General features: G+C 42.7%; 2 protein-coding genes across 2 annotated transcripts; both read right to left on the reverse strand.

Moving 5' to 3' along the window:
• Window positions 1-27: 27 nt before the first annotated feature.
• Window positions 28-12,425, reverse strand: LOC132264507 (lethal(2) giant larvae protein-like). The gene is made up of 4 exons (XM_059764742.1): window positions 11,157-12,425; window positions 2,172-3,616; window positions 1,102-1,877; window positions 28-605 (listed from the first exon to the last, which is right to left on the reverse strand). Exons 1-3 carry the CDS (start codon window positions 12,324-12,326, stop codon window positions 1,124-1,126), a joined length of 3,369 nt encoding a protein of 1,122 aa, XP_059620725.1. The 5' UTR covers window positions 12,327-12,425; the 3' UTR covers window positions 28-605; window positions 1,102-1,123.
• A 379-nt stretch (window positions 12,426-12,804) lies between these two features.
• LOC132264508 (ubiquitin-like domain-containing CTD phosphatase 1) lies at window positions 12,805-13,911 on the reverse strand. Its single transcript, XM_059764743.1, has 2 exons — window positions 13,681-13,911; window positions 12,805-13,615 (listed from the first exon to the last, which is right to left on the reverse strand). The coding sequence occupies exons 1-2, from the start codon at window positions 13,859-13,861 to the stop codon at window positions 12,825-12,827; spliced, it is 972 nt and encodes a 323-aa protein (XP_059620726.1). The 5' UTR covers window positions 13,862-13,911; the 3' UTR covers window positions 12,805-12,824.
• Between the last annotated feature and the right edge of the window lie 2,968 nt (window positions 13,912-16,879).

Here is a 16,879-nt window from a genome sequence, read left to right on the forward strand (position 1 = left end):
AGGTGGTCGACGCCGTTGGCGGGTTTCCACATTCGAAAACTGGTCGAAAGTCAACAGTGCGCGTCAAGTGAATAGAAACACTTTTAGATTACAATCAATATTTCAAGAAAATATATTTTAAAAACGAAAATGCAATACATTATATAGATGGAATCTTCGCACTTACTAACATTACATAAAAATTCTATCATCTCCAAAAATTCATCATTGATAAATTCATCGAAAAGTATAGTTTTTTGTATTTCTTTTTTTTAGGTCCATTTCTGAAACATCCTTAAGCATTAATTGGGGGATATATTTCTTATATAAAAAAAGGATCCTTAGTGATATTTTTTCATCCTGTTTCTCTCTTCTCGAAAGGAATATATATAGATATTTTATAAGGCAATGTTTCATTACGATTAATTTCTAAACATTAACATCTCATTTCTCCGTCACTAAACATTAAAAAAAATTACATTCTAAGTAAGTTGTTGTGTGTGTGTTATAAATGTGAAAAAATACGACACATTGAAGGATAAACTGTCCTGAATAGGAGACCAACTCCGTCTGGTGATTTCTCTCTTTCTCTCGCTCTTCTCCTAATACTGCGGAAGTTGTTTGCACTGTGAAAAAGACGGTAAAAGATATTTTTATTTAAATTAAAATCAAATAGAAATAGTGAAAAAAGTAATTTTTTAATACAAAATATGACAAAAGCAGGAAAATTTTATAAATTTCAGAGGCTTTTCCTAACTATTGCAATGGAGATGAAAAGAAATTTTTTTTCTGTGTGAAAAACGGAATTTTTCATGAAAAATATGACAAATATAAAAAAATTTCACATAAGTTTTTAAAATTTCAAAACCTTTAACTAATTACTGTTGAAAGCAAGTCAATAGAAATTAATTTCTCCATTTAAAAGGCAATTTTTCATGAAAAATATGACAAATGTTACTAAAAATTTCATCAATTTCCAAAATGTCATTCGAAATGTCCAAAATTACACAAAAGTTTCAATTTGTGCCAAACTTCAGGTCAATCAAATAACGTTAAATGATCGAAGTAAGCGTTGAAGGTGAGAAAGCAAAATAAAACTTTGGAAAATGGCGCTTTTCTCACCTTATTCACGCCGTGGCCGCGCCTAGAACTGGCTCTCCTTCCTGGTGGTGGAGGACGTTGTGGTGGTGACGGTTTCCGGCTCGCCGTTCGTGCCGCCGTGCGATATCGACGTGATGACGGACTTCACCACCACGGACGTGGTGTTAGATTCTGTGGTGTCCCCAATCGGCGAGAGATCCTTGAGATTGAGGGAGTTGAGGTTGTCCAAGTCCTTGATGGTGGCCGACGTGACTTTGTCACTGGTGCGCGTCGTCAGCACACTCACGCGTCCCACAATCTCCTCCGTGGTGGTGGAGCAGAGCGTCGTGGTGGTGCTGTTGAGGTGATCCCGCACCGAATCCACTGTGATGTCGCCCATGGAGCTGCTGATGGTCTCATTGGCGCGATTGTTGCCCTCCAGCGAGCCATTGGTCAGACCCTCGGCGTGATGGGCGTCACTGCTGGCGCCCAGGGAAGCATTCAAGTCACTCTTCACCTCCTCCTCGTCCGCCACCACCACTGGCGTCGTGTCCAACTCCTCGGAGCCCACGTACGGCTCCAGATCAATCACGCCCTCCGGACAGATCATCTTCGCCGACGACAGCGTGACGCGCTGAATCTCCGACGAGGACATCATGTAGAGAGCCTCGCCGTGATTGGTGAAGCACAGCGAGGAGATGCCATTGATGTCCTCGCGACGCACAGCGGCCGCATTCAGTTGTCTCTTCAGCTCCGGCACGGACAGCACCAGACAATCGCCCAGATTCGTCAGACACAGCAGCCCAACTTCCGTGTATCTGTCCAGAGAGAAAGAGTCCAAGAATTAGTATCAAGTCACCTTTGCTTCCTAAAATTTAGGCTCCTGACGAACCTAGAACCTAAAGTAGAGGTCCATTGGAAAGATCTTGAGGTCAACTACAACATACTGAAATTTGGGATCAATCCATGCCATAGAGCCTGAGTAAATGAGGAAAATGTCTTTTATTGGTTTTCAAAATGGCGGAAAAAAGGATGTAAAATTGGCTTTGACAATACCATCTTCTGAGTATTTTTCCCCCATTTTTCTTAGAGAATTTCCTGAATTTACTCACCTCTTCTTCTCATCCGTCTGATCCTCAGCCTGAGCTCGTCCTGCTCCTCTCGCCGGACTGGCGGCATCAACTGGCGCCGGACACGAGAACAGCCCGAAGGACATGCGCCTCACACGAGCGCCCTCGTGCGCCGTCAACTTGTACTTGGTCACTGGCTTCAGCTGCGGCAGGGAGAAGACCTTGAACTGCTCCTCGGACGCAATTAGCACCCGATGCGGCGCCATGCCGGCGCCCGGGAAGTCCAGCGGCACACCATTGTGATCCACCACGGCGATTCCCACCACAGGCGCCCGATGCTTCAGCTGAATCTCCTTCGCCAGCTGCCCCGTCACGGACTTGCGCTGCTCCGGCGGCAATTCCTCGTCCGACTTGGGCGGCAAGTGGACGACGAAGACGGACACGCAGCTGGAATTGGTGGCGGACCAGAGAGTGGGCACGGTGGAGTGGACATTTGTGATGTAGGTCTGCGCGAAGGCCAGACAGCGCACCATCGAGCCCATGCCGTCGTCCACCGGACGCGCCTCCACCTGTCGCTCAATGGGACGCGTCTCCAGGATGGGACTGGTGGTGGTCTGGCCAGCAGCGGCGGCCGCTGGGTTGTTCCTGGTGGAGCGTCCGCGACGCAGACGCCTGAAGGACTCCCTGAGCGTCTTCTTGAAAGACTTCTTCCTGGACAACGTCTCACCGGCGCCACTCAAGTCATTGGGATTGAGTGTGCACTTGTGCAACACCGGACGCTGATTGAAGTAGTCGAACAGCACGAGTCCGTGCCCCGTTCCCGCCGCCACGAGATTCCACGACGACTCCAGCGCCACGGCGGTGATGCCCGCCGGCGGCAGCACCTGCAGCACACTCACCACCTGAATCCCCTCGTCCGTGGTGTACGTGTCGTCCAGCAGCTGCTGGCGCACATTCAGCTGATCGTGTCCCTTCCACACGAATCCGTCGCGATCGCTCACCAGATTCATCGTCGTCACCTTCAGCGGCACCTCGGATTGCAGGATGTCAAAGCTCGCCACCACAATGTGTCCCGCCGTTCCGGCCACCACCAGAGTGCCCGTCTTGGGGCACAGCGCCACCTTCTTCACCGCCAAGCGTGGATCGTCTGAGTAGGGATCAAAATTGCCCGCCTTCCTGAATGGCGGCTCAGAATCGTCCAGTGGCTCTGAATTCTCCTGGCCATGCTCCGCCTCAGGCTCGCCGTGGCCAAACAGCGGCGCCGTCTTGAAGTTCAGGATCGGCGTGAGAATCACATCACTGCAATTCCAGAATCTCACCGAGCCATCTTCGTGGCCCGTCAGCAATATATCGTACTCCGTCACCTCGCCACTCTCCTTGAATCGCTCCTGCAAGCGTCCTCCACTCACTGGCCACTCAATCAGGCTGTTCGCCTGCTGCTGCTGCTGCCTAGCAATGATGATCTTCTCATAAACCTCAGCTGACACCTGAAATCAGAGGAAATAACGAGATAAAGCAAAAGCAGTTCAATCTTAATTCTACGGTATTTAAAGAAATCTTCAAAAAACCTTGAATTTCAGTTGTTTCTAAGTAGTTTTATAGAGTTTTGCAAGTCATAAGCCTAGTTCTAAAACAATCAATGGAAAATAATGACCTATTTTAGGGACATTCTAACCTAGACTACAACATACTACAATCTTATCGAAATACGTAACAAATTTGCCGAGATACAGGCGTTCAAAGTTAATTCAAAATGGCGGCGTTCTTGATAACGTCACAGATTAATGGTGGATGTGACCTAATAAAGAGCGTCAAAACACGTCTTTTGGTGAAGAAATGATCAAAATTGGAAAATAAATAACTGAGATATAGGCTGATAAAGGTGTGAACTTTGACCTTCTATATCTCCTTTCCTGAAACTTAAGGTCCCATAAGTGGGATATCGTCGGAAAAGTCTGGACTTCAGCTCAAACATATTAAAATTGAAGAAAAATCCACCGTCTTGGTTTAGAGATATTCGATTTTAAGGTTTTTAAAACCGTTCTTTCGACTTTAGCGATCTTAGGTTTAACTGAGTTGAAATTGTGTGTATTTTAGTCTAGACTCGAAAAGGACCTCTTGATCCTCAAGTTTCGTTGGAAATTAGGCCTTTCTGATGTCATTTTAGTCGATCCAGAGAGAAAGTTCAGTGATCATGCAATTAAATTCCGCCCAGTTTTGTCTGAACGTGCAAGAATTCTAAGACAAAATCGTGATCGACAGATTCCATGACCAGAGAAATTACTCGTGATCTCTATTTCATCGCCTCACGATCATCAGCATAAACACAAAAGTGTTATAAAAAGAACACCCACCCAATCAAATATTCTCTCTTTCTTCTCTCAATTCTACGAAAACACAAAACAACGACCCAGTTTTTATCATCACACAAAATTTTCCTCACTTTAATATCTATCTTTGCGCCACGCGAAAAATATTGTTGAAGAAAATTCACCTCATATTAATTGTTGTTGTGATAAAAGAAAAACACGCATGCGCATCAGAAAAAAAGCAAAACCATTGGCTTTCGTTATGCTCCAGAGAATGTGAAAAATTATCACTTAAGTCACAAATAAAGTTGATAAAATAGTTTCATGGCAATTTTTTCCCTCACAAACACACAGAAAACCAAGAGTTTCGAGAAGAGAAATAATACAAAAGAAAGAAAAACAAAGTGTTGTAAGATTTCTGGACAACACACAGCAAATAATCTGGCAATTTTGCGTATAAAAAGGTAAGAAAAAAAAACTTGTTAGCACTCGCCGTTCATTTGAATATTGATTTTGCTAAGAAATTCCCATTCGCTGTCTTTTTCTGTGTGTCACAGTCTTGAAACGACAAAACGACACACTTCTTCTCTTTATGGCTTTTCCCAAATGCGCGCGAGGGTGTTTTATTGTCACAATATAAAGCTAAAATTTACATAGAAAACATCTCCCTCGGAAATTAACATTAATAATATCTATAAATATATGATTTCATTGTGGTTTCATTAATACATATATTTCGCATGTCGTTTTCTGACCTTCTTTTAGAATTAACAACTAAAAATACATGACAATCGATTGTCTTCGAAGAATTTCGTCATCATTCGTTGGTAAATTTACTGTCAAAATTCAAATAATAACGACGCCAAATCCCCCCAAATTGCAGATAACGCATCGCAGAGAGAGTTGAGGCAATATTCAGGTGTAATTGGGTGGGTCTCTCGCCTTCACTTGTTTTGTGATAACAGCCGCGTTTCTGACTCACGACGCAATGTTACCCATTTTAATAACAAAATATCATATTTTCACATATCTTCACACACTCAAACACACACACATTCTGCCCGCCTATCTTATCCTGCGCGATTCTCGCACAATTCCCAACTGTGTGCATTGCAATCAAAATGATGTGTAACCTGGCCTGATAACAAGTGCCGAGAGATAAGATGTTGAGCCCTACTCATAAATAGAGTGTCTTTTTTTTCGCCACAAATTTTCCATTTATACCATTTTTCTGGGGGTCTTTGAGGAATTTTCCCTCCCAATAAAAAATCAATTTTTCCCTCCCAAGAAGTCATTAAGGAAGTGATGACAAAATTTGTAGTCATAAAAGGCGAAAATAGAGTGAAAATTATGAGTAATATCAACTTCCTCTATATATTGTGAGAAATGGAAATATTTATACTGCAACTTAGCGCTCATTGAGTGGAATTCAACACAATCGAGTCATTCAGTGCGAAATGGCAAGAAAGAAAAGAAGAGGGAAAAAAACCACGACACAAAACCACTGAGAATACAATAATAAATAGTAAATTCTGAAGAAAAACATTGTAACAATAGAAAAATTGATTATGATATTGAAATGTTTGTTGTACGCATTTCAGGATGATTCTGTAATTGTGGGAAATCAAGTGTAATTTACTATTAAGCATTTATTGCACGACAAAATCTCCCTTTTTTTTCTCTCAAAACTCACCCAGTGACGTTTATTATTATATAAGGAAAGGCGGGGCAGAATTGGACAGAAGTAAAATACAAAAATCGCGTTTATTATTCAAGATACGAGTTATTATTGCGCTTATACAGTTTGATAGCTTGATGTTTTAATTTTATTATTGTCTTGCAAGAATGGAAGAAAATTAATTTTCTTCAAATGTGTCTCTGCTAAGGAGGTGTCTTTGCTACAATAATAATAAATTGACCATTTAATATTCTTCAGCTATTTTTGGGCTTTTTTTTTTATCATTTCCTTTTGAATTATGCTCTAAGAATTATTAAAAAATGCAGTCTAAATGTGCCTAAAGTGTCCAAAAAACCCTAAATTGGGGCAGCTTCGTACAGCGCCTTTTTCTAACACAGAATTGAACTATAATGGTGTATTATCAATCATTATAGTGCTTTAAAAATTTGATAGCTCGCTGTTTTTTTATCTTATTATTATCATTCATTGCGAGAAAGGAAGAAAAAGAATTTTCGATCAAAGGTGTCTCTGCTAAAATGTTTGTGCTACAATAAGGAATTTGCCATGAAATATTCTTAAGTTATTAAAAAGCTTTCTTTGTCATTCCTTTCTGCTTAAACTCTAAGAATAACTGAAAAATTGTAGTCAGAATTTGCTCCAAAACAGCCCCAAAGTGGGGCAGCTTTGCACAAAATGCCGTGAAATGAAAAATCTTTGATTTTCAAGGCAGAATTCAAAGGATCGAAAAGAATTCTCCTCCAAAATCCCCCGCTTTCTCCTACGAACCTTCTCATTGCTTTGTAAAACGTGACTCTTGTTCGCTGTCTTAGAAGTGAAACAGATGAACGTTTTTTGTGTCTGTTGGCCATCGAGAGATGTTTTTTGGGTAGAGGAAAAATTGAACGTATTCGCGCGGTATTTGTGGTCGTTGATCTCCAACGCTAGAGTTTAAACCCGATCGCGGAATTGAATGACGAGGCGGAGTAAGAGAAGTATGATTAACTACAAACCGAGACGCGATGACACAATCAAATCTATGCAAATTGAGGAATTATTAGTCATCGCCGAATATTCTGGGAATCTCAGAGAAAATTGTCAAGAAAATCTCTCAATCGAGTAAAGATTTCTGCAATTTCCACTGCCTAAGAAGAATTCTTTTCATTTCTTGCAGCGCCAGAAGCCACAAACAGATCCAAACACAGATCATAAGGGCAAATCTTGAGATCTCTCAGAAAAACCATTGTGTGAACTCAACATAAATATATGAGCCAACATGAGCACGAGTCAGTGTTTAACTTCCACTGTTTCAACCTTTGGAGAAGTGGAAGAATGACGGCCGAGCAAGAGCGGCACAAGACAATGATTAATTAAATTCACACTGATGAAATTTTGTGTCTTAGATTTACATTTTAGTCGGTCAAATTCTATGTCTTAACATGTGAGAATTTTCCTCTCAACTCCTTGACTTCTTTCTTTATTGAGCATTTCTCTATTCAGCTGGCAATAAAATGTAATTTATTTTAGTGTTGAATAAAATCTCTTTTGTCAGAAAATTCTTGCAAATGTGTTTAATTGTTTCCAGTGCAAAAATATTACCTGCAAAAGAGAGTCAAATAATACTCACTGAAATTGCAAAAGACCCCAAAAAGAAACACACACAAACACTTAATGATGGGTTTTAGGGAGCTTTTGGCAAATATTTTCAGTTCCAATTAAGGGCAAATAATGTTAAACACCCATCAAATATTGACTCAAGACAAACATTACTTTAAAATCTTAACCCAATTTCGACATTTACGCAATTTAACTATCTGCAAAACACCCACAAAATCCACAAATTGCATTCAATGAAGCGGAGAGAAAAGTGGAAATTTCCTCTAATCAATCTCCGTTTATTTTCCACCTTCCCAAACAGAAGTATTGCTCAAGAGGTGCTCGAAAAATGGTATTAATTTCAACATAACTTCTCTCTCCTGTATTTACTCTTGTTCACACTCACAAACATAGTGGAAAAATTACGACAGATAACATACTTTTGTGGTGGATTTTCGAGCAATCAGGGAGAGCAGAAGAAGAAGTAAAAAACTCTGTCTGATAAGATTACAAAACACCAAAAAATTGGGTGGGTTTCCAAAAAAAAAAGGTGCTTCGATTGAAGAATTCCTCTAACTTTGCACAAAAATCTACCCAAAATATTTCTTGCTCAACAGGAAGTCAATTTCATAGGTTGATTTCGTTTCTTTTCTGTGTTTCTTCTGAAGAAACCTGATAATTTAGCAATCAAGTCATTTCTTAAACAGTCACCAATTTTTTTTGCTCACCTTTTGAGCGAAGTTAGAATTTACATTTTGATCATTTTTGAATACAATTTTGATGTTGAAATTTTTAATTAAGTGTAACATAAATTTTACTTCATCAAAAGAGACCAAAAATTTGCCTCTCTAAATGCATTTTCAGCCAATACAAATTGAATTAATAATCGTGAAACGCCATTGAATAATAAAGCCAACGAATTGTTTGATTTATTCTCAAAAACCATTCATTAAGTCAACAGTTTCCTTATCAGCATCAGATAGTGGAAAAGCCATTTGAAAGTAAAACAAATCCCCAGGAAATACACACTGAATCGACAGAAGAGTTCAATTCTCCACGAAGATCCCAGTGTGAAAAAAAAATCAACTATTTTAGCTGAAAAGTGCTAAAAAGACTGAGCTAAAATTTTAGCAGCTTCAAAAGTTACAAATGCAGCAATTTCAAGCAAAATATTCAGCTAAATTTTTATTTTGCTTCACTTAGCTGATCTTTCATCAATTTTCTTAGCAATATTCCTGAACTTTTCTGCTGTTTCTCTCTGAATATTTTGCAAAATTTATAATTTTTTCCTGATCAGACCTTAGAAAGAAAACAGGAAATCCAGTTTCTATGGACTAAAAGGCTTGAGATCATTAAATTTCATTCAATTTTGAGGTTATTTGCACGGCTTTCTCTATACAATTAACTTGAGTGTTTTTATCATGAAGTATATTATTGAAATGGCGTGGTTTCACATGAAGCGACATCTATTGACTGATCGCCGCTAATTCGCTAGTGCATCAGCCGAATTGCTAAGATCTTAGCGAAAGTAAGCGCAAAAATTAGCTTTTTAAATCTCTACTTTGAGTTCTTAGCATTTTATGTTCGCTAAGGTGTTAAATCGAGTGTGTTTCCAAATCAAACATTCACTGAATATTTTGATTTCTCCCAATAAAACTGTAAAATTCACCAAGAAAAAAAAACTAAAGATAAATAAAACATTTATAGGGCTAAAGAATTCCTCAAGTGATAAGAATGAAGCGAACAAGTTCTTCAGCAACACATTTAATCAACATTCAAACAACACTCGTCAACGCAAGTTGATGGAAGACGCGAAGCCCAGATAAAAAAACGCACCTTATCAGCCAATATTTGTGGTCATTGATTCCCCTCGATTGATTCTTCGTCGCCTTTTCTTCATTTGCTCACACATTTCAAGCCCTTCCCTTCACTTCTCTCTTTCTGAACATTTCCATAAATTCCCAATATTTATTCTTTACGATACGCGCGATGCGTTTTATCGCGCGCGACAAGAGAGGAAGAAAAAGTGCAGAGTCTTCTTTGGCGCTTCTTCTGTGAATTGCGCGAGATTTTTGACCTTAAACATATATTCACTCCTACACTTCTCTTCATCAAGCAAACTCATGCACTGAATTGACGCACCCAAAATTATATCTGTCCTAATCTTATCATCAATTTTCTGCTTGCGGAACACAAAATGGAGACATATCGATCGTCTTTTGATGTAATTTATATGGAAACACCAGACAATTATTGGTGAATTTTACACCTTTTTTTTCTTCTTCTCCTTTAATTCCAACTCCGCGCCAATCAATCGATATTAGTCATCGCGGTGTTTGCTATGCAGGAAAACATGCTTCAAATCAAATATTAGACATGAGAAAAGAGAAGCATTGATATGATCTCTAGCGTACTGTTTTTTTTTCAGTGGGTCTCTCATGTTTTATGTATTTTCACACCGATTATTGCACCTTAAACACTGTCTTACTCAATTTCTCGCGAAGGTGTTTCAACAAGAAGCACGAGAAGTGACTCATTTCGGCGCGACGTGCATAATTTCACTCGCTTTGCATTCATTTCTCTCACAATTAAACGCGTCATTTCCCTAAACTGACGTCATTCTTTGCGGCGTCGAGACTCAATCTGAATCATTTCTGGGACAAAAACACCTCTTAAGACTTAGAAAACCCAAACTTTGACTTTGAATTAATTGAATTCAAAGACAGCAAAGGCAAATTCTTCGTAAAATGCTCCTTTTCACGTTAAACTGATTGAAGTTTTCGACAATTACCGACACTTATCGATACGAAATAAGTGAAATCTTCTTTCTAGCAGAATTTTAGGAGAAAAAATAGGACTCAAAGGGATAAATTAATTCTTAAATTGTTGGTTTTCACTATTTTTCCCACAAAAATTGGGTCAAAAGATAAGAAATTGTACGAAGTTCGTATCAAAAAGTGCCGATAAATGTCGATAACTTCAAGTTTACTAAAGGATTAAAGATTAACATTGAATATTAAATTGTCATAAAATCAAGTCTTTTGCAGTGTGAAAACATGTTAAGAAATGAATCTAAATTTTCTCCCAATCCAAACTAAAAAAATAAAGAAATTTCTTCACTAATTCCCAAGCAAAAATACAGTGAATAAGTTGAGAATAAAAAATGAGATCGAAGATTATTCTTGGCCAGACGAAATTGACTCTCTGTGTGGATAAACGAGTTCCTGAATTATTGACAGCAATGCGGCGTGCGTAAACGCAAAGAAACAAGACTCTCGCCGCCTCTGCACGTCTGAGGTTTCTGGCCGAGTGCCGTTAACCCTGCCGAAGGAGGTCAAGAATCTCTCGGGTGAGTCAAAACACACCCCCGTGGGAGCGCCCCGCACGCGATGCACGCGCAACAGGTGCCCGCGGAAGGGCAGGAAGAAGAGCGAAAGTGTGGCTCACCTGGGAGACGAGGTGGTTGCATGTCACGGCGGAGGCGTGAATGGAATGCATATAAGGTGTCTTCACGACAGGCACTTTGGGATCCGTCAAGTCGTACGCCGCCAGCTCCTCCTCCAGCAGCACAATCAGCACCTGCGCCTCCTGCTCGTCGCCGAACGTGACGAAGAAGTCCACGACCTTGGACGTGAAGTCCAGGGCGACTTTGGCGCCGTCCGCGCAGTGCACGGACACGCAGTGATGGTCGCCGTACGCGGAGCGCGGCATGCCGCCGGAGAACACCACGAGGTCCTTGCCGGCGCGTCGCCCGGACACCAGCCGGTTGATGGACTTGCAGGGATCCGGGCCGTAAGGCACGTAGTTCTCGTTGTCTGGCACGCCGGCGTCCGCGATGCGCCAGCGCGCGTACGAGCCGTCGGCGTGATACCACGTGAAGTGCTCGCCGTCCGAGGACACGTGGATGCCCACGCTCTGGCCGTGGCCGGGGGCGACGAAGGAGCGCACGACGGCGCCGCTGGTGAGGTCCCAGAGCACGCACAGGCCGCGGTTGTAGGTGATGAGGAGCTTGGTGGCGTCCGTGGGCAGCTGGCGGAGGCACTCGATGGCGCCGGGGTTGAGTTTGTACGTGGAAGGCACTTGCTCCAGCACCACGTCGTGGTAGATGATGGGCTCGCGGATGCTGAAGCTCTCCAGATCGAACTGGTACACGTTGCCGCCCTCCGTGCCGATGAACACCACGTCCTTGTCCAGCGAGCAGCACAGCGACGACACCTTCTTCAGCTTGCCGTCCAGCGAGAAGGTCTTCAGCGGCACCAGCATGGCGCCGGCGGGCTCCCAGAACACCAGCTGGTTGGCCGTGGTGAGCGACAGGAGGCGCCCCGTGCCCGGCACCCACTCCAGCAGCTGCACGGCGCACTCCTGCGCCCCCGCGGCGCCCGGCGACGCCGCGGCGGCGTGCTGGCCGTAGAACTCCACGCCCGGCCGCCCGAACACCTTGATGGAGCCCGAGTGCGTGCCGATGGCCATCAGGCGGTGCCTCTCGTCGTACGCCAGGGCGGAGGGCTTGTGCGGAAAGCCATGCTGCACCGTCTTGCGGTACGCGAACAACTCCTTCTGCAGCCTCTGGCGCTCCACGGACACCTGCTGCCCCTTCCCACGGATAAACTTCAGCATTTCTGCACAGCGGAACCGCACCCAAAACTATCGCGGAACTTTTCTGCTGCCTTTGCGGACGCGGCCGATTTCCGACTGACTTTTTTTTCCACCGCGAACACCACGACAAAACCAGTCGATGACAAATCGACGAGACGCGCTCGGCCTCATCGACCGACGCAGCGCCGCCAGACGGGGAAGAGGGAAAGCTTCGCCAAATATAATTCGTTTGCTGGTTTTTTTATTTGCCAGGAAAACAGGAACTCCTGGACCGCAGGACTCCAGCGATTCGGGATTCCCGGGGGCAACATAGGCGGAGAGTTCCAAATGGATCAGGTGAAAATACGGAAACAGCGGCAATTTTGAAGCGCTTCGAGGATTCCGATTTGATGCCTTTAGTTTGTCCAGGAATCTCTGGAACGTCGTTTTGGACGTGTTGGCGGTCGAAATGAGGATCTCTGGTACTTCTGAGAAGGATTAATGAAAGATAATGTGTGTTTGCGTGCGGATTTATTGGCTTCACGGCTTGTAATGCTCCCACTTGCGGTGATCCAACTTCGTGAAGTCCTCGCAGTGCTCAGCGATGTCCTTGAGGTACACAGCCAGCTTCAGGAGCTCCCTGTCCGTGGAGCGATTCACGTGGGCTTGACGGAAGGGCCGAATTCGCAGTCCGGAACGTGGATTCATGAGAAAATTGCGCCGAATGTCATCGAACATGATCGTGTTCTTGGCGGAATATTGCTTGAATTTCCCCCAAATCACGCCCAGAGGCTTCACGTCGATCACTCCGTGGTCGCCGGTGTAGATGCTGATCATGGCGCCGCTGTCCAGATAGAAGAGAATCTTGTAGTTCTCATTGGTGCTCACGCCCAAGAGGCGCATCTTCTCCTCGATCCACCGCATTCCGGTGGCGCTCCAGATGACGATGTCGTAGTTCTGGTGAGCTGAAGTGAGGAACTCATGCAGGAACGGCCGCATCAGCTCAGTGCCTTGCTCTGCCGTGGAGCGATGATCGAAGAGAGTGTAGTCAATGTCCAGCACGAGGAGTTTCTTGCCCTCGCGCGGCTGATTCCTCATCTCGATCTTGTAGTCACGAATGCGCTTGTTCACCTTGGACAAGTACACTTCCTGCTTGTCATACGACTGCTCCTCGAAGGGATTCGACGTCTCGAAGTCATCTATCACATCCTCCTCCTCAGGCACTGTGCAGACCTCCTCAATATCCGCCTCAATTGAGCCCACCATCATCAGCTTGAAGTTCGGCTTGATCTCCAGCGCTGAGAGCCTAATGTCGTCCGACGCAAACTTGCCTGGACCACGAGAGAGGAAATCTCTGAAGCAAAGGAGAGAATTGAGGTGGAAAAATGCGAGTTACCTTTATATTTGAGGTTGAGAAGTTTCTGTCTGTTGGGCTGAACGTTGGTTCTCTTGCATATCTCATGCTTGAGCAAGGCCACTGTGTCCTGTTCCGTGAGATCTCCTATTTCGTACTCCTTCCCACTCCATTTCACGATAATTTTGATCTCCTTGAGGCCACTCATGATTCCGCAAAGCATTCACCGCAACTTGTGTTTATGTTTACCCACCGCGCCACCTTGGCTGTCATCAAGTTGGCTCCTTTTGGAGCATTTTCGGTGTTAGTTGACCTCTAAACAACACTAGATGGCGCACTGTCACCACATGCACGCTAGTTTTAGTTCCGAACTTCACCACACAATGAATCGTGGCGAGTTTCCGGGATGTTGAGTGCGTTTGGTATACATTTCGGCGATTTGGCGGAATTTGCATTTAAACGATTAATGCGCGCATATAAATTCCAAGACATTTTAATGCTTGCGATGAAAGGAAAGCACCGTATCTCTCATGAATCGCCAGATAAAAGTGATATTGATGGTAATTGTTGATTCGTAAAAATCTCCGCGTAATTCTCAGGCAGAAAACATGCACAATATTGCATAAGACACTCTTTTTTGTCTTTTAATTATTATTGGCTCTTCATCGAGTATCGCCGCGGAGTGAAAGAGATGTGATCATATTTTCCTAGAGAGCGGCACCTTTGTGGATTAGCACGCCTCGCTGGGCTCTCAATGGATCGTGTCCGGTGGCTTCGAAGTGCACCTGAAGATCTCTTCAGTGCCGTTTTCGATGCCGGCAAACACAATCCATCCGGAGGAGTGACATCCCCGGAAGATCACGATGAAGGCGAAAGTCTCCTTATCTTGGAGTGCAAAGAGTGTTTTCCCTTATCGCTCAGCACAGCTGCACTTTGCTGCTCTTTTTCGCGGGCTTAGCAATCGATGAAAAATGTTTATGCACACAATTTATTGTCTTATTCATTCCCCTGCGGATGCCGAGGATGAAAAGCACGACTTGAATGCCCTTTCTGTTGTATCAATTTGCATAAAATTCCCTCTCGCGATGCTCGCATGCGAAAATGGACAGATCTTTGGCCAAACACTTGCGCGCCCGTCCATTGTCGCGCCGAATCAATGATATTTGGTGTGTATCGCGTCATAAAATCCAATGGATTTCTGCAAATTGCTAATGCAAATTGAAATGTGTCGAACAGGCCATTAAAGAGAGATAAAATGCCACGTGAATGTGGCGAAAAAGGGCGGCCGAGTGTCGGTTTGCAAAGTGAAGTTACAATTTTTATTGCGCCACATTTCTTCTCAAAATGTCCAGGAGGGAAAATCGAAGGAGGAAATAATACAGTTTCCTGCTTAATCATGCTTTTCTAGGTTATGTGAAGAATTCAAGATGGATTTAGTGAATAATTTGCATGAAAGAACATCAAATCTTTTGCTTAAATCGTAATCAATTCTGATTTTCCGCAGAATTACGCATTTGCAAGTTAAGAAACACTTAAAATTCAGGATAAGATTACAGATAGAGGCAACATAACCTCAAAAATGACGATTCAAACTGAGAAAACGTTCATTTACAAAGCTTTCTGATCTTCAATCATAAACACTTCAGACATTTCTGAACGCTTTTAAAGGTATTTTTCATTGCTTTTTACACCTTTCAAACTGCTTTGCCTTCGCCAAGTGCTGAGAAAAATTCTTATCAAATTGTGAGGTTATGAATCCTGCTTTCAGACTTGCAAATGATTAAATATAATGGAAATCTCAATGATTATATTAGATAATTAGGTTTAATTTCCCAGTTAAAGTGCTGAAAGTGTTAAGAATTTGTAGAGATTTCACAGAATAAAAATTATCTCCTCCTTGGCAAAAAATTAAAAAGATGTCACGATTTGGAATTTTCATTGAATTTCAATTCCATCGCGAAATCGTGGATTCTTCGAGCGGGCAAAAAGACTCTGAGACAGTCACATTTTCTTTCAACTCTCTTGATCTTTTTCGCCTTTTTGGCGAAGACTCTTTGCAATCTAGTTTGATTTTTCGGGGTGGAGATAAAGCCTTCTTTGCCTTCTTTGCCTTCTTTTTTCCATGTATTCATAGAGAGACAGCGAAGAATCTATGTGGAATAACGCCAAAATCATGTTTTCCGGTGAATATGACATCGTGAAGATCGAAAGGCGAAACAATCGAGTGAAATGTTATTTTTTTCAGCAAGAGATTTATGTATCTTCACATGCTCAGAAAGCCATTTATGCATGCAGATTGTCGAGTGATTTGTGATATTGTAATAGTGAGAGAGATTTTTAGTTTTTGGGAGAATTCTTTTGAGGGAGTTAATTCGGTGGCTTCAGAGCTCTCATTTCGTCAGTGAATTCCCAAGTGTGTGTTTTTTAGAGTGAATTTTGGAATATGTGACATTCAAAGGTTGTGAAAGTGCTCGTGACTCTATTGTATCAGCTCAGCAAAAGTGCATCCGCTCTTTTGGAGCTAAAGAATATCTCGCGGAGAGCGTCTGTCTCGGTTGTGCAATCGTGCTTTTCTGGTGCAACAGCGATACATATTTTTGATTAATAACCCAAAGAGCTCTGGTGCCGATAAAAATGTCACAAGTGCGCGCATTACGATGATGAAAAGTCAATGATTGGGATCTCCAGAGGGATTTTGCCACAACCATTCGCGACAGTCGACTTTTATTGCTCGTGAAATCATCTTTTCCTCTCTCTAAATCCACAGTTTTAATGGGATTATGAAAAAGGGCGCAAAAAAGCGAATGATTTGGCATTTAATTGAACTTTAGCAAAACTGTCTTTGGCATGAGATTCAATATTTATCCCAACCTTAATTAGCTATTCTTAGATAAAAGATCTCTTGTGAAGAATTTTATCACACAATTCCAGACAATCTTGACTTTCACTTGGCGATGGAATTGCTACAGTTGCTAAAACCCTTCCTAATCTACCTTCGAGTGTTCGGAATCTGCTTGCAAACACCGGAAATGACGAGCAGAGCTAAAAAGTGGATGATTTCTTTGACTGTGGCAAATCTCCTTTATCTCATCTTCACTCCAATTCTTATTACATTCTTCGCCTTCTTCACGCTTCAACGCATCAGCAGCAGTTTGGATATCAAATCAATCTTCCACATTATCATCTACTACGGCGCTTTCGTCATTCACAGCATTATCATTGTCGAAACGCTGATGACGAA

This window comes from Phlebotomus argentipes, unplaced genomic scaffold (genome assembly GCF_947086385.1).
Source record: "Phlebotomus argentipes unplaced genomic scaffold, Phlebotomus argentipes genome assembly contig_27, whole genome shotgun sequence".
NCBI classification, from domain to species: domain Eukaryota; kingdom Metazoa; phylum Arthropoda; class Insecta; order Diptera; family Psychodidae; genus Phlebotomus; species Phlebotomus argentipes.

Coding starts and splice junctions, on each gene's coding strand:
- LOC132264508 (XM_059764743.1), bottom strand. CDS start 13,861: ATGCTTTGCGGAATCATGAGTGGCCTCAAGGAGATCAAAATTATCGTG. Junction 13,616..13,680: donor TCTCAACCTCAAATATAAAG/GTAACTCGCATT, acceptor CTCGTGGTCCAG/GCAAGTTTGCGTCGGACGAC.
- LOC132264507 (XM_059764742.1), bottom strand. CDS start 12,326: ATGCTGAAGTTTATCCGTGGGAAGGGGCAGCAGGTGTCCGTGGAGCGC. Junction 3,617..11,156: donor GCAACCACCTCGTCTCCCAG/GTGAGCCACACT, acceptor CTCTGATTTCAG/GTGTCAGCTGAGGTTTATGA. Junction 1,878..2,171: donor CAGACGGATGAGAAGAAGAG/GTGAGTAAATTC, acceptor CTCTCTGGACAG/ATACACGGAAGTTGGGCTGC.